The sequence below is a fragment of the Folsomia candida genome, unplaced genomic scaffold (genome assembly GCF_002217175.1).
Source record: "Folsomia candida strain VU population unplaced genomic scaffold, ASM221717v1 Fcan01_Sc003, whole genome shotgun sequence".
In the NCBI taxonomy this organism is placed as follows: domain Eukaryota; kingdom Metazoa; phylum Arthropoda; class Collembola; order Entomobryomorpha; family Isotomidae; genus Folsomia; species Folsomia candida.
The window spans coordinates 12226001-12250203 of NW_019091195.1; the positions used below are offsets into that span (position 1 = coordinate 12226001).

General features: G+C 37.2%; 3 protein-coding genes and 1 long non-coding RNA gene across 7 annotated transcripts; 1 reads left to right on the plus strand and 3 right to left on the minus strand.

Moving 5' to 3' along the window:
* Nucleotides 1-9148: 9148 nt before the first annotated feature.
* On the minus strand, nt 9149-17797 carry LOC110846700 (zinc transporter 2). Of its 3 annotated transcripts, none has more exons than XM_035849804.1 (12): nt 16958-17797; nt 12430-12611; nt 12050-12166; nt 11786-11932; nt 11586-11627; nt 11381-11492; nt 10952-11312; nt 10755-10860; nt 10647-10675; nt 10516-10568; nt 10095-10147; nt 9149-10028 (listed from the first exon to the last, which is right to left on the minus strand). In XM_035849804.1, the coding sequence occupies exons 1-12, from the start codon at nt 16978-16980 to the stop codon at nt 9880-9882; spliced, it is 1374 nt and encodes a 457-aa protein (XP_035705697.1). In that variant the 5' UTR covers nt 16981-17797; the 3' UTR covers nt 9149-9879. The 3 variants fall into 3 exon arrangements, with proteins under 3 accessions (XP_035705697.1, XP_021949217.1, XP_035705696.1); XM_022093525.2 differs by lacking the exon at nt 16958-17797 and adding an exon at nt 13485-14321; XM_035849803.1 differs by lacking the exon at nt 16958-17797 and adding an exon at nt 12981-13134.
* A 275-nt stretch (nt 17798-18072) lies between these two features.
* Nucleotides 18073-21430, minus strand: LOC110847197 (signal transducing adapter molecule 2). 2 transcript variants are annotated; one of them, XM_022094080.2, is made up of 11 exons: nt 21153-21430; nt 20782-20984; nt 20531-20691; nt 20176-20421; nt 19992-20100; nt 19729-19905; nt 19537-19647; nt 19269-19451; nt 18999-19154; nt 18527-18935; nt 18073-18424 (listed from the first exon to the last, which is right to left on the minus strand). In XM_022094080.2, the coding sequence occupies exons 2-11, from the start codon at nt 20822-20824 to the stop codon at nt 18349-18351; spliced, it is 1671 nt and encodes a 556-aa protein (XP_021949772.1). In that variant the 5' UTR covers nt 20825-20984; nt 21153-21430; the 3' UTR covers nt 18073-18348. The 2 variants fall into 2 exon arrangements, with proteins under 2 accessions (XP_021949772.1, XP_021949771.1); XM_022094079.2 differs by having other exon boundaries at nt 18527-19154.
* A 226-nt stretch (nt 21431-21656) lies between these two features.
* LOC110846171 (probable rRNA-processing protein EBP2 homolog) lies at nt 21657-23419 on the plus strand. The gene is made up of 2 exons (XM_022092824.2): nt 21657-21916; nt 22073-23419. Exon 2 carries the CDS (start codon nt 22130-22132, stop codon nt 23228-23230), a length of 1101 nt encoding a protein of 366 aa, XP_021948516.1. The 5' UTR covers nt 21657-21916; nt 22073-22129; the 3' UTR covers nt 23231-23419.
* Nucleotides 23301-24187, minus strand: LOC118434964. The gene is made up of 2 exons (XR_004834407.1): nt 24059-24187; nt 23301-23966 (listed from the first exon to the last, which is right to left on the minus strand). It is a non-coding gene; the product is annotated as an uncharacterized LOC118434964 (long non-coding RNA).
* Nucleotides 24188-24203: the final 16 nt, after the last annotated feature.

Here is a 24203-nt window from a genome sequence, read left to right on the forward strand (position 1 = left end):
CTATTTTCCGCTCTGCTTAGATTATGATAAGGCTTAACAAATACATATATCCTCCAATTTAGGGTTACCCACTCCTATAACACTAAAAATAGATATTTTACTGTAGATTCTATTTTCTTATTTGTGGAATGTGTACTTCTAATAATTAGACTTCTAAATCACAACGACGTGTCGTTCCACATCATTTTTATGACGAACTGAAAAAACTATTAATTATGACTAAAGAAATAATTGAACTTTTTGGATAGAAATGAATTTTGGGCGTATGTTTGTAATTGTAATGTCATTGCATATCGGTGAGAGTAGTCCATCCAGAGACAGGGTGAAAGTGAGTTGGTCACATTACTCGAGAAAAACACAGGGAACTTTCTCAAGAACCGTAGCTTTGGCTCTTTGGAATCTGACGTCAATCTGACTTATATTTTGTGTTCAATGGCCAGCAACTTCCTCTTCCCTTATCGTCCCTCCTGTCCTGCTCTCGATTTTTTGTTTGTGTCGTTTGTTTTCCCCAAACTTCTTTTTACTTATCTTCTTTCCCATTGTTCATCCAGGTTTTTTAGACAAGTGACCAGCTTGTATATACGAAAAGGAATTGAGGTGAAACAACCAGCTATTTAATTATTAGACTCTACTGTCTCTTAATATTATCTCACGCAAGTAATTCTAGTTCAAAATTTGGACTCTGCATTGTTTGCCTTGTTCATTTATCTATTTGTTTGCCGTTCACTCACTCACTGCGTATAGTACATATATAATCAGTGCAGCCATACAGATCTCTCATAGCTGAGTACTTTTCTTGAACAATCTGGTAGCAAAACTTGTGTGTGCTAGTAGTTTGTGAAAACTTGCTATTATTATCAAGTTATGAGTTGATAAATCAAATCAAATTTTGGGGCGAAACTTTTTTCAAATCCTCTTTTGTGTAAAATAAGATTAAATTCCTCTGGATTGTGTGGACAAGGATAGATAGAAAATGATTGAGAAACTTTCATCCCATTTTCTAGTCTCATCCCATCACCAGAAGCGTGTTGCGTGTGTAATAAAAGTAAAGCATAAAACAAAATGTGGTGAACATGGACAAATAAACCAACGAGACGTATCTTCACAATACTCTCGGTCTCACAAGACTCCAAGCACATATAACGAACGATACTTACAAACAACAATGCGTCACAAAAATATTTTTGGGCAAAAAATAAATAAATTGGCCCAAATGCTACAGTCTACAAACTTTTAATTTTTAGAGATTTATTACAAAAGAGAGGCGTACGTGGGGAAAAGTTTGATTTCATAAATTTGAAGCGTACAAAATTATGAGTTTCAAAATTATGGTGGATATGTTCTACAAGCACATGTCTGAACATAATGAACATCATATTCTGAACATCATAACTCCCCCAATTACTCGATAAGGACGACCCGCGCACCACATCTTAAAGCCCCTGAGGTCGCCCTGCGCCACATAAATATGGTAACGAGTTAGATCCCTCTATTTATGAATGGCTGCGACCTTAGCTGGCCAACAGGCCAGGCAAGTTATTTAAAGTTATATAATACCATACATTATTTTGAGCAACTTCAAACTCTAACGGGTTCCTCTTAAACTTCCATGAGGATGATATGCCAAATATGTAAAAACCACATCACCGGAAGATTCTACTACCTGCAATGTCAACTTTGCTACAATCATTTTCACTGGAAAAAATGCGCCCATATCCCCCATGGTGGAATATATTCCCAATTAAAACGTGAAGGATGGACTTGTCAGCTTTGTATCCCATCTTCCCAACAACATCTAGCAACGACTGCACAACACAACTCTACACTTCCCATTTTACCATTTTCGACATCCGACCCCAATTCTTCCTCGACATTCGACCACTCACCGCTTCGTCGACCAATTCAACTCAATGTCAACTCTACACGAATTTACAACACACTCAAGTCGACGAAAGGACTAAAAATATGCCATCAAAACATTAATAGTCTGCGTAATAAGTTTGATGACATTCTAAACTTGCTCTCTGACTGTAGACCAGATGTAATATCTTTCACGGAGTCGAAACTTAATGCAGACAGAGACAAAGATGGTATGTATATTGTTAATGGCTATACCATATTGAGAACAGACCGTAATTATAACTCAGGTGGGGGAATAATAAGTTATATCAAAACTGAAATTAATTTTGAACATATAGAATGTCTAGTTCCACTTTATGCAAAATCTGAATGTCAAATTTTCAAAATTATTTTAAAAAACTGTAAACCAATTTTAGTAACTGTACTTTATAGCCATCCATCAGTACCTGGAGCTAGATTAATCAGCTTTTTCCGAGAGCTGAACACCTTTCTTTTATCCTTTGACTACGAATATTATATTTTAGGTGATTTCAACTTAGATCTTTTAAAAACTGACTCAAATTCATTTTCACTGTTTACTGCCTGTAGAGAATTCAAATTATGGCAGCACATAACTGGTCCAACTTTTCGGGGCTCCTCCCAGCTAGACCACATTTACTCAAATATAAAAAACAATGTAATAACATCAGGTCACTTTCCTTACTCTAGTTCGGACCATGACCTCACCTTTGTAATAAGAAAAGTTAAGTATATGAAATATTTACCTACATTTTTAACTTATAGATGCTATAAACTATGTAATTTCGAGGAACTGGAAAAAGAACTTGCTACTTATAATTTTGATGTTAATTCTAGCCCACATTTAGAATTTTGTAGATATAACAGTTATGTTATGCAATTACTTGATAAATACGCTCCTATTAAGAAGCGATTAATTAAGCCTAAACTTAACCCATGGTACACCAGCAGGCTTGCAGAATTACGTAAATATAGAGATAGGTTACGAACTGTATCCGATACTTCCAAATCCTCTTCCGATAAAAAAATATACACAAAAGCTCGCAACCATTATAATAATAGTTTAACCAATGCTAAAAAATCATATTTTAACAAAGAATTTGTAAATTCATGCAAAAATACTGCAAACCTGTGGGAAAATGTTAATGAACTCACTGGTTACCGTAAATCTAATTATACACCAATTAATAAGCTAGTAGATCCAGATAATTCTGTTATTTATGATACCACTAATACTATCAACGATGCACTTGCGTCACATTTTGTTGTAACCTCCGATAATTTAATCCCTGAACATACTTTACTAGAAGAGATCACACGTTATGAGAATAGTTATAACGACTCTGAATCACCTGACAAATTTGAATTAGTTACTGTCGAGGAAGTGAATAAGGCTATTTCTGACACAAAGAAAGATAGTAAGTCAGATTTTTTTGTACCTTTGTCAATTCTCAAACGCTGTTACAATGTTATTTCTTTCCAAATAGCTATTTTATTTAATATAATTTTCACTAATTGTAAACTTCCTCGCGATTTCAAAACAACATATGTAACCCCTATATATAAAGGGAAAGGCCCGCGTTTGAGCCCATGTAGCTATAGACCAATAATCTGTATAATCACATACTGTAAACTATTCGAGAGAATACTATTTCATAGAATACAAATTAGATTAGAATCGAAACTTTGTAATCAGCAACACGGTTTCAGGACAAATCGTTCTTGTCATACAGCCATAACTGAATTCTCAAATTTCATTTATGAATCGTTAGATAATCCGAATACTAAATGTGTAGCTATTTATTTCGACGCTAAATCTGCATTCAATAGTATTGACAGATCTTTATTAATTAAAAAGCTAATGTTTAAGTATAAGTTACACCCCATTTATATCAAAACAATACATAATTATGTTAGCGATACATTATTTAGATTTAAAAATAGTGATAAATACTACATCAATTCTACTGGTATAATTCAGGGTGGTACGATCGGACCTATTGTTTACGGAGCTTATCAAGACGATATCGCTGATATAATTACATTGCCGTTCCTATTATATGCCGATGATCTCGTTGTGTACACTGCAGGAACAGATTTGGACCTATTACTACAAACACTGAAAGACCAAGTAATTCGCATTCAACAATGGTATACTGACAATAATATGACACTAAATTACGACAAAACTAAATACCAAATTTTTCATAAAAGTAGAGACCCCATCCCGGACAAATTTATGAACTCGCCATTGGTGTTAGATAGCGGTCATGTTATCGAGCAAGTTTCTTGTTTTAAGTATCTTGGTGTGGAACTTGACTCGACACTGAGTTTCAAACAACACTTTGAATCAGTAAGTAAGCGTATTTCCGGTAACTTAGGTTATTTATATGGGTTAAAGCGTTATTTAAGTGAAAATGTAATGACGGTTATGTTGAATAGTCATATACATTCGGTTGCAGATTTCTGCATTGACATATGGGCAACGCTAACAACTCCACAACTTGACACTATACAACGAAAAGTTGACAATTACCTATTAAATTTCTATTTGCCTATTATTGCGAAAAAAGCACGTATCCGCAAATCTCGACACTACAAAGACCTCAGACATAAATTAAATATAGTAGATTTACGAACTAAATGTAATATGTTAACAGTAACGGAGAGGAGAGACCTTTTTTTACTTAAATATGCGTTTAAGAACCTGTCACATCTTAAATCTATATCCTCAATTAGACGTACTTTTCCTCTCTTAGCTGTTCCCAGAACCAAAACGACTTTCTCCCAGAAAAGCATAAATTATCGGTCTGTTAAGCTATGGAATTCGCTACCACGCGACTGGGATGATAACTTAACTTATCCTAAATTTATTCAGTTGAGTCGTGAATGGATAATTTCTAGACGTAACGAAGAATATATTTACTACTAATAATAGATAATATAGATATATGCTTATATAGAGAATTAGCTTTTAGTGTCACGGATTGTAAACCAGTTTTAATAACTGATATCTATTGACACATGAATAAAGGATACCAAATCAAATCAAAAATAATGCTAATCGTTATTCTGAATGAATGCGCATGCTGCTGATCACAAAGAAATGCAAACGTACAGTACTTATTAAATACGGTCTCAATGGCATCACGAATTTTGGATGTAGGCTGGAAAACCAGACTCGCGGGCGGGGTTATCGATAAGTCTGTGGGCACTTAAAATCTGGTGAAATAAGGATTTAAATAAGCTAAACAGGCTGTAGTTTCGCCAAAGTAATAACAATGTCACTATAAAGCCAACAGGGTGGTAATCCTGGTAATATTCTTAGTTCGCAAAGGGGAGTGGTAGGCATATACATATTCATCCAATTCATAAATAAATATGTCTCCTAAGATTCTCAGACCAGGAGTTTAGCACAATACACTGGATTGAGAGTTATGGTTATCATAATCATCGTCATTTGCTTTCATTACCAGCTCGTATTGATTATTCGTCCACTTGATTTGATGTCACTTTGCTCTAATCTCTTACCATTTGTACTGTGATTAGACTAGCCAGGATTTCTAATTTCTGATTCTGACATTAGAACAAAGAAACAGTTTACTACCAGTTCTAATTACCCAATTTCAGATATATATTTATGTGCATGGATTGTCTGGCATAATAAATTTCGAAATTAGATTTCACTGAAAAGAATTTATACGGAGCTGGCCTCGACCTGAATGCGCTTTTTAATCTCAATCCTTCGAATTTCTATTCTATGCCACTTGGAATTCATATGCCGTATGAACAGAGACAATAAGACAGCGGAATACGATGTAAAATCATTATTAATTTGAGTGCAATGACTTCAATGTTTGGAAGTCTCCTGTACATGTCGAATAATTTATTCATTAATGTATGCAACATTGTTCATTTGGGGAGAGCTCTAATCCTGGCGTCTGACGCGCAATACTCGTATAATACCAAAATATGACAACATTATCGGGATTATGGCAATTTCGCGACTCGCATGCATGATGAAGTTTAATAGGAAGTTATAATCTACCCATTTGATTATTGTACCTCCATATTCTTTAATGTCGTATTTTATGACCACGACTGTCCCAAGGCGAACAAAATATCGTCATTCCTTTTGACATATGCATCTCTCGATATATTACGTGCGTAATGAATTTCTAGTTGTACTTAACAATAATTCTTGGAACTAATTACGCCACAGATATTTTAATGCGAGATATAAAAAAATATCTGGAAATCTATTTCTTTCTACTCTTCCATTCTACAATATTTTATTCCAAGACGATATGAATTTCTTACATACGTGGGATAGAAGTATAAATATCTTTGATTAGAATCCCTTGATTGGACAAATATTCTAAAGATGATCAAACACGTAGGTGGGCAGGCGTGGGTGGGAATCTCTCAAAGGTCTGAAAAGGAGTGGCTATCTACACAAAATCGAAGATAAACCAAGTGGATGATTGAGAAATGTTATTTTAGTCTATGATAACTTTTGTGACATTGACCCAGCATCAACTGAGACCGGATACGTGCATGATATTTTTAGGAATGAGTCATGCATGGCCTACGAAATGAAAGCAATCCATCTGCCGATCTCAATAAATGTCATAATCATCATCAGCCACACAACCCTCCCCCTTGTTCCGACACTAAGTAAGCAAATGTTCGATTATCACTACTCCTGGAAAATTTTTCAACGCAACGCCATGCTTCAACTATCGATTTGCCGTCATGATCTCCACAGAAAAATTAATTTGCCTCTGTGCTGGCTGTGGGCTGAGTAAACAGAGGACGAATATAATTTTCCTCTCTCGCCCATGAATTTGGCTAGTAAAATAGTAAAGTAATCGAATCCAGGGATTCACTCATCGTCGTCCCGCAACCCACGGAAAACCAGCAGCCTTCGTTCATATATTCAAACAACCTTGACTGATTCTTGATGGATCAAGCGAATTACAAATATTTGTTCATTATTTCCGTCTCTTTCCCTCTGGAATCAACAGAGTAGTGGCGCAACAGAATGGAGGAAGAAAAGGGCGATGAGCATGAAAACGTGTTTCGTTGACTTTGTGTTTGCATTTGAGCTGATTCTGACTTTCACAACTCTTCAATCAAATGAATGTTCTAAAACGATTCAAGTTACCCAAAGAGATGAATGGGAATTTATTTGGAATTCGCGTAAAATATTGAACGCAGAATTTGATTTCCAACTCAAATAACTTAATTAGATTCCGGATTACCACATCTTTGAAATTTGTCTCGCTCCGCCGTGGACAAGAAATCAGTGTCATTATACTAGTTATAAAACCCAGCTCTAATTTAATACTTAATTGAAAATAATAAATTTCATAAAACTATATTTATAATCGTATCGTATCGGTATCGCTGATTACTTTTAATAGGTAATTAAGCAAAATAAATATGTACATATGGCACTGATAGACTCATTTAGGCAAGTATGCATACATACGTACGCATGTTTTGAATCAACACACAACTCAAGTGCATTTCAGTTGAACCGAACGTAGAGAAAGTTGAATAGGAAAGGACAGACGTACTTTGCATATGATGCTCACGTCAGAGTTTGGCGATGAGGAACAGTGCGGATGGACGATAATAATGTGACGCGGAACTAAAACAAAAGTTTTAATGCGGCAAAGGGAGAAGCAGAACAATAACTTGTGTTCTCATGTCCATATCCTTTGCCCATTACGCCGAGAATACATCAAAGATTGTCGTTGTGTGTGACATGCGGTGATAAAAGTAGCAATAAACTAATAAAATGACGTCATTCAACAAGTTTCAACTTCCGATGACCTACATACTCTGTCCGCTTTCTCTCTGTGTCTGACTCCTTCCAGGATTACACACGCTAATAATTACCGCTAATGCGTGTTTTCGTCCTTGAAATTAAAGAATTTCCTTGCCTGATTCTCACCACCACAACTATGCGACGATCTATGCAGAGCTGTGAAAGTCATGAATCTTGGGCTTAGAGGTTAAGGATTAAATTTCTAAGAAATACAGATAGGGGCTTTACATAAAGCATGCCAATTTTTGATTGATTTCTTCCTCGTCTCCCCCTTGTGACCTATTGCTGCTTACTTATTTAAATAACGGAGAGATGCATTCAATAACCAAAAGGAAAAGTAGTCTAGCTGGTCACCATACAGACATTTTACGTTGTAGGTTTACATACTTGTAAAACTACCATTCTCCTTTGTTATTATTTCCATTTTCATTTATTACTTACTAAGAATTTAATTTTTCAAGATTTGCATTCATTTCAGAAATTTCTCCGCCAAATTCCGCAACTCGAATGTTAGCAAAGGAAGAGGAAACATGGATGTAATGTGGATATCATGAGTTGAGAAGATAAGTGGGATGGCATTCCTTTCATTTCAAAGACACGGAAATCCTTTCTGCTCTTCATGCAGATGTACAAACAATACTCAACAATACAAATTCCGAGCCGCTGCTGGGTCCAGTTTAGTTGTTCATTGATCCATAAAACTTAGGATGGTATGGAAATATGAAGCTCTTGTCGTAAACACGGCATTGCAGATATATCATGTTCAAAGCAGGATTACAGAACGATCACTTATTCAGGCTTTTTCATCTACATGAAATAATCTTCTTTAAACCGGATTTCAGAGCAGTCCTCGCACACTTGAGTCACCACGGGAAGAAATCCATCGACTTTCTTCTTCGTCCTTATTAAGCAGCCATACACACAGGAAGGTATGCGTTACAAGACTTGGCTTGCTTGGTTGGTGTAAGAATTAAAGTGGTGAAATTCGCTTCGCTTGTTTCTTTCATTTCATTAAATCTAGAACGTCTCTCCTCCATGCACTTCGCACGACACAGCCGCCGCACCACTTTCTCCTCAGAGGAGGACGACTTTGCATGCTCAACCACCACATTCAGTCCTTCATCTGCTCCATTGCATTGTTCAACAATGCGTAGCCTTCGTTCCTCTTGGACCTGGTCTGCGACTTGATCCTCTGGATTGGATAATATCCTTGTAATGAGGAACCCTTGTCTCAGTTTTTTGCCAAGATGCCAAGTTGAATGCCGCATTCTCTCACATTCAGCATTCACATTGCATGCAAATGTAGTGAATTATCTATCCCACTTTTCTCGTCGTCCTCATCATTCTCAATTCGACGAAAAACAAAATTCGGAAAGACAATGCATAATGAATTCAGATATGTAGTTTCGCTTTTTATACAAGTAAATGTTGCACTTTTTAGTGGAGGAGGTATAAGAATTTGAGAATCTCCGTTTATTCTGGTTTTTATGCATCAGTTGTTCAATATATATTGGACTTTTTGACATGTCATGATGCCTACTACAACTACATATTCATTAATTTAACTTTGGATTTCTACATACATATAAATGTTGTCTATTTTTTTATATCTTGTAGATATTATTCATATGACAAAAAGGTCCTTATATATAATAGTTACGACTATGTATTTCCGTAAAAATCACAGACACGCATGGAATGGAATAACCTTACTTTGGATGTGAAAACTAGATATCTAGTTAAGATATGTACCTTATAATTGTATGTAGAGAGTGTGTGCGTGGAATGACCCCCTCCTGACTACACTAGTACTGGTATCTATCATGACTGGACATTACATACTTTTAACATGATATGTCATTAAAGAAGGATACCTGGAAGAATTATAGCTTTACTTAATTTTATACCGGACGGGCGTAGCTTATCCAACATATTTTCTTTACTAGAGATTTGGCGAACTGTACAATTGTTCATATTTAGAAAATAAGTAGTAACTTCATAGTAGCCGATTTTCAGCAAGTCTCGAGTGAGAAAGATAAAAAAGAATCTGCACTAACTGAGTTGGCAATAATAATCTCTGTTCCATTGACTGGAAGATCTATAACTCATTATTTCGTTACGTTGCTATTGTTGAGGCACCGAGGGGATGGACATTCATTGTAATCTCAATTTCGGGGTTCTTGACATTTCCGGCAGTCTTGCATGCTTTCATTGAAATCTTCAATTTGGATCGTGACTTCACAGAAACCATACTTCGTTTTTACCAGTTGAGATGATTTGCGTAAAATGCTGTTTGCACTGTGACTTCCAGGTTCTGTAACATATTTGTGGATTTACTTCAAAATATCGGGCTTGGGCTTTCTTCTATGCAAAATCTTACCAACAGCAAGGTGCGCCGACACAGCAATCTTGTCCATTGATAGCGACCATATCCTGTAAGAGAAAATGAAAATATTTTAAGATATTTTAGAAGGAGGAAGAGTACTTTCAGTTTAAAAGTCAAAATTAAAAAATTCCAACGACAATGATTATTTTTTATAATGTAATGTAATAATGTGAATCAGTCTATTCTGTTAAATTGGGTCAAGATTACAGGACCCCAAGGGCACTGATTACAATATTGCAGAGTTTGACATTCTCGAATATATTGCACAAATTGAAGTTATTGCGATAACGTGGCACGTACACGTACACGAGAGTATTTATAAGACATAGTTTTCCAACAATGTAAAAGTACTTTCACGACGGGATGGGCAGTCTAAACTCAGTTCTAAATTTCTAAAAACATACAAAAATCTTACCTAAGATTGTGGACTTTGCATACACCTCGTACGCTTAACAAGGTTTCCCTTACCTATAATAATTAGAGAGGTAATTCAGGTCATTAAACAAGATTTGAATGACGTATCTCAATTTGTAAACTGAAACTTACTTCATTAAAATCAATGCCTTTTGGAGCTCCTATAAAGGAAAAATTCCTAGTCAAAACTTGCACGTTGCAATTTCCAGTCAGTTAAAGCCAATAATTAAAGCATCTTACCTTCCATCAAAACAACTAACGCGTCTTTAATTATAGCAAAGGTTGTCCCCATGACCAGAATTGAAAACAAAAATGTGCAAATTGGGTCAATAATTGTCCACTTTGGCTGCATAGATAGATAATAAACAAATAAATCAGTGTCTCGTTGTTGCAAACAGATTAAAAATAACTATGTATGATATTGATGAGATGTTAACCTGGAAGTAAATGGTTAACGCGGCCGCAAAGACACCCACGCTTTGTAAGAAATCTCCGATCACGTGAATATAGGCTGCTCGGACGTTAATGTTCTGCTGTTTCGAAATGGAGACTTGGGTGGAGTTTGAGCTGCAGGAAGACTCGTCATGCTCACCACTGCTCGCATGACTCGCCTGTTCTTCCGCCCGTTCAAGATCCTCTACACTCCCAGGAACGTAACTGTTGTTCTTCACTTCCGCAGACTTTTGATCTGCAGGTAGAACCGCAGGGCCATGGGAATGACCATGAGTGTGCCCCCCACCGCCACTGCCCCCGCCATGAGAATGACCATGACCGTGCTGATGAAGTGTGCAACCCATTCTATACAAAAAGCGTTGGGTTGTAGTAGAACGTTTTATGCCTTCATTCAACTTATTTATACGACTTACATGACATTGACAATCAAACCAATTCCGGAAGTTATCAGCATAATTGATGAGTCAATTTCAAATTCTTGTAGAACTACACGCTGAACAGCCAAGTATACAAGAATCCCAGTAACTGTCATTTTGAAAGCAAAAACATTAATAATTTGTAAAATAATTACTTGTTTGAGAAAATAAAATATATGCGAATCATTTCCATAATACGTACCGACCCAAATCAAGAGGACGGATGTTAGTGCACCAATCACTTCTGCTCAAAAATCATAATTATTAGCAAATATAGTTAACTAATTTTGTTACGCATGGAGTCATATTTACATGTGCATTGTATGTAAATATGGTCCTGGGTGATTGTTTTGAACAGTGTGTATTATATACATATGTATTTAAGAAATTCCTAATTTCTACCTGCACGGTGATACCCATAGCTTAGTCTTTTCGTTGCAGGTCTTTCACTAATGTAAAGAGCGAACAATGATATCATAAATCCGGCAAAGTCTGTCAGCAAATGTGCAGCGTCAGTAGCCACAGCCAAACTGCCTGCAAGCATCCCTCCTGAAATTATAAAAATATTATAAATTAATAATAATGTATACCTATTACCTACCGTTGAAATGTATATTATATCTATTAATTTTATAATTAGTTTGTTTCCAACTTGTACAAACTTACCAACCGCTTCCCCCACCATGAAAACGACGCACAAGACGCTGGCAATCCACAGTTTTCTCCTCGCTACCTTGTCTGTTTTAAACTGTTGCTCATCATCGTGGCAGTGTTCACCAGAATCTGGAAATATTGGACATGCATTCAAATTTAGATCTATCTTTTTAATCGGCTTGGTTTTGCTAGAAACTGCTGTCATTATAAATTTTGTTTATGTTGAAGAATTAAAGACAAAAAATGTCGGGTAGGAAGGATTACTCCCACTCCGGTGCACCGATTCTTCCATTAAATTCGGAAGGAATGTTGATTAATTGCATGCAAAAATCTGGATAAAAGTTCCCATGGATGCCTAAAAGTGGTGTGGAGTGTATGCATGAATTTCGTACCTTGGATGATGATGGAGAGGCCGGGGGTGGGGGGTGGGAAGGTGTTGCATGTGCCGCAGGGTCTGCGAGGTGGTGTGTCGCCCTGGCAGGTGCAGAGGTGGGGTGGTCGTTGCTCCCCATTGTCCAGAACCCCACTCGACGCCGTGTTGTCCCCATACATCCTCGCGTGAGAGTCTTGCAGCCTGTGCACGTTTCAGAAAGAGGGCAATTAGTAAAGTCAGATTTAGTACTGATTTTCTTGATCAAACTTTACTTATAAAATAAGTAATAAAAATAATTACAAATTGTACAACTTCCTTCATTCTTGACATTATATATCACCCACAAAAATAATTTTGCAACAAAATATAAACCCTGGTACATTTCAAACCAGTTTTGTAATTTATTAAAAACTTGTGAGAATGATAAAGTAGCTCACGACTGTGTGAAAATATTTATACATGAATGCCTATATTTCCGAGTGGAATACATAAGTATATCGAAAACAATAAGTGAATATATCACATTTTCTTTAGTTGGTGTGAGGGAGGGATGCCTTTGCAGAAAGTTACCTGTGATTAATGACAGTTGATGGATTAGGGCTCATTTAAATAATTTATAGATGATGCCTGCACTAATAATAACCCTGGCTGACCGGTGACCCAACTTTTTGTAATTCTGTACTTGTAGAGAATTTTAACTCACAAAAGGAGGTTTGTCGCATCTATTGACTGACTGATTGATTGGCTATCTATACATCACCGGATAAGGAAATCACCGCCGTATAATACGAACCATAAGTTTGCAATGTGTACGGGCACAAACAAAATGGACATGTCGCCAGATACATAAGCTCGAATTAGCACCTTTTCAGGCGATCAAATTGCAAACTTACTTAAGATCTATGTGTGTGGCTCGGACCACGTCCCATCAATTATGAAAATACTATTCGAACCAAACCCCTAGGTACGATGGTCAAGCAGAAAAAAATGTGTAGAGAAAGAAAACCCAACCCCCACACGTCCACGTAAAATGGCGAATCTAAATTATTGGTCATCAATATATCAACAACTTACAACGGGCTTTGCTCATTCATCTTGCGGGTCATTTTGTTAGCTTCTGAAAGTAGTCTTTCCTTCTTTTGAACGACGCCGTATTGGTAATAGGTGCTAAATTATCTCAGGTATGCATGTATATAATGCGACGATGATTATCCAATTTCAGTGGCAAACTTTTAGTTCTTACTAATGTTGAACCGCAACATATCTTCTTCATTACAGAATTTCTCTGCTGTTTTACATTTTACAATAACAGATTGTATGGAACAATTAACACTTTCTCGACTTGAACAAGGTGGTCTCCAACGGAGTTGGCGTTCCAGTATATTGAAGTTCACGCAACGCAAGACGACGTATTTATAATTACGATACACACCTTTTTCCTTATCCAAGTTCTCAAAGGTCTAACCACTACTCCGTGCACCACATATTACTGAATATTTTAAACTGCATTATGTAAAAAAAATGTTCAAAATAGACCACAAAATGTAGGGTTGAGTGCAAAATTGCTGCTCAGAGTGAAAAAGTAATGGTCAAAAGGGCAAATTATATATATACACTCCTCAAACTCGTGTCAAGCAAGATTTCTCTAACCATGTAACCTAACAAGCTTTATTTTAAACTGTCAACAATCAATAATGCTCATTGTCTGGTGAAACCACGAACTTTATAAATACTTATTAGTTTAGCAACAATTGAGTACGGATGATTTTTAGTATGATGATATACAAAGTAGCAAAGAAGTAGCAAAGAAGTAGCAAAAAAATTATTTTGACTTTTATGACGACGACTAAAGACTATGACAGAGATTGACAGAAAGATGTTGCTCTTTTAAATTGACTCGAAGTACTAATAACCCTGAATAGTTTGATATCGTAGATTCAACTGTCATTATCTCGTCTCGTGCATGCATATTTCGTATCTATGTATATCCAGTCAGGGCGGATTATTTACTACATTTGGTTCACCACATCTACAGCTCATCAGGTTCAACTCTCGGGTCATTCTCCAACCTCCACAAAATGAGAATGCATCAATACTAATGGCTACAATAAGGCAAGCAGGAGGACAGTTAGTTATTTGAGAATATGTTTTATCCTGTTGATCGAACCCACATAATTACAATACCATAGGTATACATATCAAAGTCGCTGTTTCCACAATGAAGAAGACGCAACATTTCCGCTGGTACAATCAATTTCAGAAGGACAATAAAGAGTGATATACAGATTTGTACGTATGTATAACGGTTAGAAATGAGTGCATATGCTTAAAAGGCAGCCACATCTACGTAGTTTTTTGGGAGTAGTGAGTAACATCGTGCAGTATAACAACGATTGTACGTACGTACTGTCAACTGTAAGGGGAAAGATAAGCCTGATGCAAGAGAGGAAATAACAATTTGCTTTGCACCCGGCTTTCTTCTGAATGAGCGCAAAACTAGTCTACAGACCGAGGATAATGCCCAACATGCAATTGTCATGCAGTCATAATAATCCCTCATCCAAGATTAGTTGGAGATTAGGTAGAAAATGACGCAAAACAATTTCGAAATTTGTAGAGATTTATAGTTTCATCAAGATCGTCGCGAAATTACAAATTGATGTCTCAAACTTTTCTGTAATAGATATATGTATGTGTGTATATACTACAAATAAATGTGCTAAGGAGGGGAGCTTGCGAGGTTGATAATAACAGATCCTGATGCCCTTTGGATATGTGGTAGGGTCCTATGAGTGTACTAAAACCCTGAAGTGGTTTAACTCCATGGCCACATTTGCGCCCGCCACACCCACTCAAAAATACCCAAAAAACGCTTTCACTCCAGTTTTCACTCACTCAAAACCTCGCCAAAAATCCAATTTTACTCGGATTTTGAAATTTCTTTCACCATTACACTCCCAGATAGTTGCTTTCTTCAATCCAATATCAAACTCAATTTTGCTGATGATTATTTCGCAGGGATAATTTGCGTTGTTGATTACTACAACAATGCTCATTCAGAATTTTAAATTTTAAAAATACTAAAAATTTCGAAAATATTGAGTTTGATATTGGATTGAAGAAAGCAACTATCTGGGAGTGTAATGGTGAAAGAAATTGCAAAATCTGAGTAAAATTGGATTTTTGGCGTGGATTTGAGTGAGTGAAAACTGGTGTGAAAGCGTTTTTTGGGTATTTTTGAGTGGGTGTGGCGGGCGCAAATGTGGCCATGGAGTTAAACCACTTCAGGGTTTTAGTACACTCATAGGACCCTACCACATATCCAAAGGGCATCAGGATCTGTTATTATCAACCTCGCAAGCTCCCCTCCTAAGAGTTCAAAATGCATCACAATACCACATTAAATATATTAATATGTCTTAATGTAATTGACATGATATATAACTAAAGGAACACGTTTATACCAGAATAAACAATTTTGCATAACACAGCAATTTGTAAATTGCGTCAACCAAAGTAGGTTTAAATAACTCACCCTGCTTGGGAGGCATTATAGCTTATCATGTTTATCATGTGAGGGAAGCAAATGGATTATAAATATTTACAGCATAAGAAAAAGAGGGGCAAGGCTCTGCATGATTGTAAAATAAATATTTGCTCCAATTTGTGAAATTTGGGGTCCGACGAGTGAACGATTTTTAAAACGGAACATTCCCATTGGGTTTTATTTAGAATTCAGAACACCGATAAGTTTTTGAATAATTATGTAGTGAACTTCTAAGCTGAATTTATTTAGAAAAAAGTTCAAAAGAAAGTTAAAGTTTTAGTGTGGAAAATACATGCTGACTCCAGTACGCATCTTGTCTGTCAGTGTGTTGTAGGTACATATGCATGTACACACGCTGGTTGCCCCTAATTGCTGCATTACCTATTACAATTACATGATACTACGGGCATGTATAAAAATTACATATGTAGTCTAACGACTGATGAACTCACTCGGGCTATGCGAAGTTACAGTAGATTTTAGTTAATCTGAGGATGAGAGGATTTACAAAACGTGTAGAAATAAATCTGTCACTTGAGAAGAATGGACAATTCTTCTGAAGAAACAGATTTCATATCCACTGCACTGCACTACTTTCTCTGCACTCGGCCCCATCCTGAACTTTTGTCCCTGAGGCAAACTGACACCACACACCCATGACCTGAATGGAATATTTTGTCAATAATCCAGCTTCTGTATATGACACCAACTGATAAACCGTCCTCTTGAACTTTCTCACTGATCATCATGCACAGAGTACAGTGCGTGCTAGCTTTATCAAAAATATCCCATCATTCCCATTTATTGAGTACGTCGATATCCTTTATATCGTTATCATGTTTTATGTAACTGACTAAATGTAAATTACATTATGTAATCCATGTTACGCTTGGTCAAAGCTATTATTAGTGCCATTAATTATGTAATTGGTAGTAAATTATGCGAACATATTTTCGGTCATGCAATGCATAATCTATAAAATATTAAATTCTTGACTTACTGTTCATAAGGTATTTTTGACATTTTGATGTTCGTCTGTTCCGTCCGCGTGAATTGAGCAGTGACTTTCTCCAGTTGTAAGTTGTAACGGTGACTTTGGTATTTAGTGAAGGAATTAAGCACACAATGTTCATATACAATTTGCCATGTCCACCCGAATTTCCTTGACTTTGTTCTCTCGGGTCAAATTGAGGATAGAAAAAATTCAATTATAAATATTTGTTCTTGTATTTGTGCTTATATTTTCGGTAGTCCTTATTAAAGTCATCGTTCCGTGTCGTGTGAGCTCTTTCTATTCCATATATGGCAGTCGTCACAAATAAGTTGTCAAACTGTTAAACCATAACGATTCGTTCAACGTCACTCGCCAATTTATTAACACATCGTTAAATTGTAGTAATGAACCAGAGTTGTTACCCTGCTCAACCTTCTTCTCGCCCTCCCAACAATTAATCCAGTTTATTTAATTAACGTGCACATCTATCTGTAGCGTTGAGAGTCCAACAGAGGGTAAAAAATTTATGGAGGTTGTTAAATCACCCAACAACATGTCTCACCTCCCTCGAAATTAATTAGTACCACTATTCTCTCAGCCTTGATACCCAGATATTTTTAGGCAGCACATTAATCTCGAGCAGAAACACCTCCAGAAGTTGCAACGAGGAGAAAGAGTGGGTAAAAGTTGGGAGAAAGCCAAACACGGAGCAGCAGTGGACCGACTTTATACTTCCCACATAGCTGTACATTTGTACATTCCTTAATCGAGTGAATAGCAGGCAACTAAATAGTTAGAAAAAACAAGTGGTTGTTGAATGAGATTGTATGGGCTCTTTCTATAATGAGAATGATCGGTGATGATGGGCTCATGGTCAACAGCTACATAATATATGCTTAGGGTTTGCATGTAATTAAGAATGCCTGTTAATAATCGCTCTCAGGAATTACCTACGTACGTATAAGTCTATATAGAGAGAGCTAACTAACTCCAAAAACAAAAACTACCGGATGATAAAGTTATCAAGTACACTGATGGATGATGTGCATTGTGCATATGATTATTTTGAACGTGTGTATGTTAAACTGCGTAACTATGTAAGCATGTGATAGTAGTGGTGTGGTACTGTGGTGGAGCTGTTTTTATTATTCAATGGCCGAATTTGAAGGGCAAATAATTTATTCTTTATATTTGAAATAGCAGAGCGATGGCAGACGACGACAATGGATCATAAACTTGCTGCAGGTTATAAAATGTGCCTGCACAAAGTAATAAGACGTAAAGAATTCATTATCAATGCAAAACTAGCATTTTCTACGCACAATAATGATCATATTTAGTAAATATGTAAATATATACGTATCGAAGTAGTAAAAGGTTAAGCAAACGCGAGGTCTTTAGACTGCTGGGCCGGATGGGGCCGTGGATGATTGTGGATACCCCCCTTGAGGCAATCCTTGTCCATACGGTCCACTGTAGGTAGGGTAAAAGATTATAACAATTATAATTTTTGTAATTGTTGTTGCCTTTTTTACAATACTCGAACAAAATATTAAAAGAGGAAATGAAACATACTTTTGAGGTGACATCATATGAGGGGGCATTCCCATATTCTGCGGTTGACTCATGGGGTTTGACTCGTATCCTCCTTGCATATTCATATTTTGCCCTTGTGGCATCATCATGGGTTGTGAATAAGGAATTTGCCCTCCTGCCATGCTAACCGGTTGACTGACTTGAGGTGAGTTGGGCATTTGCGGCTGCCCCCCAATTTGACCGTTTGGAACGCCTCCCAAATTCCCCATCTGCTGTTGTTGGTTCATGTGTTGTTGTCCCATTCCATTACTCTGAGGTTGTGATTGATAAGGCATGGAGTTATATCCAGCCCCATTAGCAGCCGGTGGTGCGGAATGTGGTGGTCTCATCATTGAGTAAGGTACATTTGGGTCGTAAGGAGGATACCCAGGGTATTGCACAGGCCCACCTACTTGAGAAAAGTGGGGCATAGATACGGTAGGTCCTGCGACGCTCATGCCCATTTTCATACCATACGGCATCGTTGATGCAACCGGTTCACGCATTAAATTGTGGTACATGTTAAGGGCTTCCACCAGCTCTCCACCCAGTCGTGTCAACTGGGCATGTCTTCTGTCGATTTTCTCCAGTTCTTGATCAATCAAGGGTGCCATTTGATTTACTTGTTCTGAAATATCACAATGAAGTACATATTTATACACTTTATATCATTATTATTCTACCTCTTCTCTACTAGGTGATAAGATAGTTTGTGGGTGAAAACTGAAAAAATATGCTAAACCTTCTAATCCGCACAAATCTGCTGGATCTTCGACTTCACCGGTTGGATCTGCTTCATGTAGCACATGCAACACTTTATCGATTTTGCCTTCGTCAATTTCAACGATCTCAGGTTCTGTCTCGATGGACTGTACTTCAACGTCTTCAGAAAATTGTACTGTTTTCTTGGAATTTACTTCAAATTCTGCGGAAATAAGTGTACATGATTTACTTGATAATAATGCAAAAGTAGTTATTATTGTTATAATTATTATATCCTTCTTGCTTACTAGTGGGCTCAGCACTCAAGTCATAAGTCACAAAATTGGCTGGAAATAGTCCCTTTCCACGCTGATTACTTCCTTGCCACCAATTGGTATCGCTATCATCGGTTACAAACACTGCATGACCAAAATCATAATAATTATTACCTTGATTGCTTGCTCAGCAAATATTTACATGATAAGAAAATTAGTAATAACCTATTTCTCCAGCATAAAATGTTAGTTCATTCTCTTCAGCGGCTTCAAAGTCATATAAGGCTCTGACTTTCTTTGGTTCCTTTTCTTCAGCTGAACCGCTGGCTAACGATGACGCTTGGGGATACAACGTTTTATTTTGGCTGTGAGTTTGGGCCTCCTTCAATGAAAGTTCGATTGCTGAAAAGAGATTCATAATAATATTAATTATCACCAGCAGTTAACGAGTTAATAGGTTTTGAATGGGGTTGGTTTAATTATTACACCTTTTGCAAGGTCTGCATCTTCTTGAGCCGCAGGCACTGCCGATGATGATGACATGTCTCTGTTTTTAGAAGAAGAATGATGATGATGATGGCTGGATTTTCTAGTAGACTGTTATGGAATAATGAAGTTTAGAATTTCTCCATTTGTTAATAGAACAAAATACGTTTGGAAATAAAATCCAACCTTGTGTGGGCTATCAGAGAAGTGGACTCCTTTTGCTTTCAATTTTCCTACAAGTGATGGGATCAGGTCAAGTTGTGGGTCAGATTTGAAACTCTCTGCCCATTTTTGGAGACACTGAAGAAGTTTATCACGGACAGTTTTCTCTTGAATCTTTGTAAGTAACTTGCAATACTCTTGTTCAAAGTCTCGAGATGCGATTTCAAGGTGGAATGGTAGTCCACAATTACTCACACACGCATCTAAAAGCTGGAATAATAATATAAAATATATGTACCCAATGAGTTATGCAATTAGGAAGATTTACAGGAGCCGTCCTGCAAGAATAATGTGTCACTTTCTTCTGGGGTTAGCTTACAGTAATTGCTTGCACAACAACGTGAGGATCTGGATGATTCAATCTGGAAACGATTGACCTGAGACACTCCTTTGCACCTGTTGGAGTAGTTGTTACTCGATCACAAATATCAAGTATCAAAGACCAGTCCTCCTTGGTATTAGTCTCTAGTGTTGCTTTCCCTGCAGAAACGTAACAACAAAGACATTTATGAATCAAATCAATAAACCAGAATATGAGAAGGAGGAAGAAAAGACATTCAAAGTATTAACCTACGACTTCGTCGAATGGTGATGAATTGCTAAAGATGCCCATTGGAAGCGTTGATTATGGTATTTTTCAGCGTTTGAGATTCAGTCAATAGAGTTTAATAGTCGATATTCTCTAATCTCTTTGCCTTGATGATTGTAGTTCAATACTTTCGCCTCTTGTCAATTGATTGTTACTTCTATATGTATAGATCTTATGTTGCTCACTGTAAAAATTAAAGCAGTTCCGTCAAATTAGTATTGATGCACTAATACTTAAATTACTCATCGATTACTCATCACTTCATGCTGTACAATACAACGCTCTTCCACGGGCTTATCAACCCATCACTCCCCTTGAGCAATTATCAAACAAATAACTCTCTCCTGATTACCTTTATGATGAGGAAGGACCAATCAGCTGTGATGTCCTTTTTTTCTGAACTACGCCTGCTGTTGACTCACTTCAATCAACAAATAGAAAAGGACTTTCACCAGGACCAATCTATTCTTCTATGAACTACGGCACCCGAGATAACAACTTGTCAAATTATACAAAAGTTCAAGTCAGTTCAAGAACCAACAGAAAGTGTTGCTAACTAATATTCAATACTACTAAAGTGATGATGATGAGTGAGACAAAACTGGAATTTGTGACGACTTGGTTGGTCTGTTTATATACGACGAGTAGTGTAGTGGACCATTGGGAAGTGAAATGTCATGATCACAAGACTGACAAGTATTCTTCAGCCAGCAGCTGCACACTCCACTTTGCCATCTACCCACAACTCAAGGCGGAGGAACTGGCCCATCATCAGAAATAATTTCATTTGCATGTAAATTTCATTGTGTTGCATTTCAGTAGAATGTGATTGGAATTTAAGGAGATGAATTGGATGATTATCAGAGGAACCAAGTAAATTTGGGTGTTGGTGAAAGCGATGAAAGTGAGTGGGGAGAAAGGCGAGAGAGCGACAAGCAGTTTGCCCCAGCAAGAGAATGGAGTGCAGAGCCAAACTCGAACCCTCCATGTGTAGAAGAGCAGAAGCACATTTCTATCATTTCAGCGAGTCGTCAACGGCTGCTGTGAGGAATAAAAATTTAATTTACGTCTGATAAGTACTTACCCTAAGAGGAAGATAACCTTTGCGATAGTAAGGTAAGATATTGCATTAAACAATTTTGAAATTTCGATAGATTTGTATTAGAATAAACCCATTATATTACTATTTAGTGCATGTATGCAGTGTATTTACAAAGTTGAACGTAAATACATGCACATAACTTATGTGACGATTTTCTTGTTTTAATACAGAAAGGTGTACAGTTTCATCATCTTTATTTGTGATCGTTGATTCAGCATTTGCAAAACATGAAGAAACCAGAGGAAGTTGATTTCTCAGACTCGTCAGATGAGGAATTTGAAGTTGACGAGGACGCTGATTCTGATGAAGCACTACAAGAAGCATTTGCGGCTGGAAAATTAAAGCCAGGGTTGGTTGTTGTGAATACGACTGGAAGAGAGCTGGAGAAGCAGAAGCCAGCAGCTGCTATTAATGATATCCCACTAATACAACATCATCTTGAAAAAATAAAATTGCCCAAAAAGTTTGGATGGATTGAGCGCTTAGATATCGTTAATAACGTGGCCCCCCTCGCACCTGAAATTGCCCTTCAGCTAGATGAACATAAGGGAAAGCGGTCCAGAGAAATCAAGTCAATCAATAGCCAACGGAGGTCGAAAGGAACGGCGAGCCCTTCAGTAAAGTCTGTAGATGATGATCCAGTTCATAATGATTTTGCTCGGGAAATGGGATTCTATCGCCAAGCACAAGAAGCTGTTTTAAAGTGCCTTCCGCGACTACGAGAGATGGGAGTTCCTACGAGAAGACCAGAAGACTATTTTGCAGAAATGGCTAAATCGGATACTCATATGCAGAAAGTGGCTCAAGTTCTACTCAAGAAGCAGACTTCTACTGAGAAAGCGGAGAAAGTGCGGAAATTGAGGGAACAAAAGAAATTCGCTAAACAGACTCAAGTTCAGGTTATTCAGGAAAGACAAAAGGCTAAAAAAGATATGATTGAGAGTGTGAAAAAGTATAGGAAAGGACAACAAGGAGGAAATTTAGATTTTTTGGAAGAAAAAAAGAAGGGAACTCGAGATTTGGGTAAAAATAGGGGAGGTGGGAGAGGGGATGACAAGAAGAGGGTGAACTATAGGAGACAAAATAAGAATGAGAAATACGGCAATGGTGGGAAGAAGAAAGGCCAGAAATGGAACACGAGGGATAGTTTAGACAATTTTGAGAGTGGGAGTGGTGGGAAAGGAAAGGGGTCAGCGAAAGGGTTTGGGCGTGGAAAACAACCTGGGGGCAACAGGGGCGGAAGGGGCAACCCAGGGGGTGGTGCTGGTGGTGGTACAAAACGGCCTGGGAAAAATAATCGGCAAAAAATGAAAGCTAGGAAAAATTAAGGACGATATTGTTAGTTAAAACGGATACTTATGCTTTATGAATATGTTTTTTTTGTGTGCGTATCGACTGTCACATTATACCCTTTGAAAATGTATGATGATTTTTTATTCTAAACATCATTATATCCTTTGATACTTTAAAATAATTTTTCTAGCTTTAATGTTGATAATAAAACTTGTAAGTATAAATTTAAGGGCGAGACACGCTGATGTTGTTCGGAATGTGCACGCATAAATTTCTAAAACTGGATTCATGGTTTTCTTTCGTGATCTCATGATTTTACGATAAGGGCACAAGGTTTAGGTTTACTTGGTTGTTTGGATAGACAAGACTACCAACGGTAGACTTGTCAAATTTTGGTCCCTTAGCCAGACAGAATGCATCGCAGTACTATAACTACTATAAGTGCCATGAAATACTAAAATCTATACAGCGTAACTGCATATTACTTTCTGTGTCTCCGTGCAACCTCATCCATCCGCCGGCTATAGTGCCTGCCTATTACAAGGCAAATGACCCACTTCATATAAACGTAAAGGTTGGTCTAGGTGACATTACAAGTTCAAGGATGTAGACCCTTTCTTCGGCTGCTGGTCCCTTGCCCTTAACCGGATTGGAATGTTTTCTTCCGGATTCTTTCATCTTATATTTAAATACACTTCACCAGACACCATACCTTTCCAACTACCATTTATATTGACAAACTCTTATTGTGGGCATTCCTTTGCATGGATCCTGCAGAACCAGATCAATAATGTTATTACCTTTTTGTTGTAACATTTACTTACTCACGAAGCCATACAAAATGAGGGCAAGGTTTCATGTACCATTGATGCCTATGCATAATGCATACGCTATGATATGTTCTGATGGTTAAACAACGAGTGATGCTCCAATTCCATGAAATAAATCTGGGCTAGAGTCGACCGACGAGGGCTTTTGGATAGTACTCCTCATTTTTTACTTCTCAAA

Bases quoted from the DNA above. Each gene is read 5' to 3' on its own strand.
- LOC110846700 (XM_035849803.1), bottom strand. From the start codon at position 13,015: ATGAGCCCTAATCCATCAACTGTCATTAATCACAG. The intron at 12,612-12,980 runs GTAACTTTCTGC...AAACGTGCACAG, and splicing joins TCAACTGTCATTAATCACAG to GCTGCAAGACTCTCACGCGA. The intron at 10,861-10,951 runs GTTAACATCTCA...CTATCTATGCAG, and splicing joins CGTTAACCATTTACTTCCAG to CCAAAGTGGACAATTATTGA.
- LOC110847197 (XM_022094079.2), bottom strand. From the start codon at position 20,824: ATGGGCATCTTTAGCAATTCATCACCATTCGACGAAGTCGTAG. The intron at 19,452-19,536 runs GTAAGCAAGAAG...TTATTTCCGCAG, and splicing joins CTTGAGTGCTGAGCCCACTA to AATTTGAAGTAAATTCCAAG. The intron at 18,425-18,526 runs GTATGTTTCATT...CCCTACCTACAG, and splicing joins CATATGATGTCACCTCAAAA to TGGACCGTATGGACAAGGAT.
- LOC110846171 (XM_022092824.2), top strand. From the start codon at position 22,130: ATGAAGAAACCAGAGGAAGTTGATTTCTCAGACTCGTCAGATGAGGAA.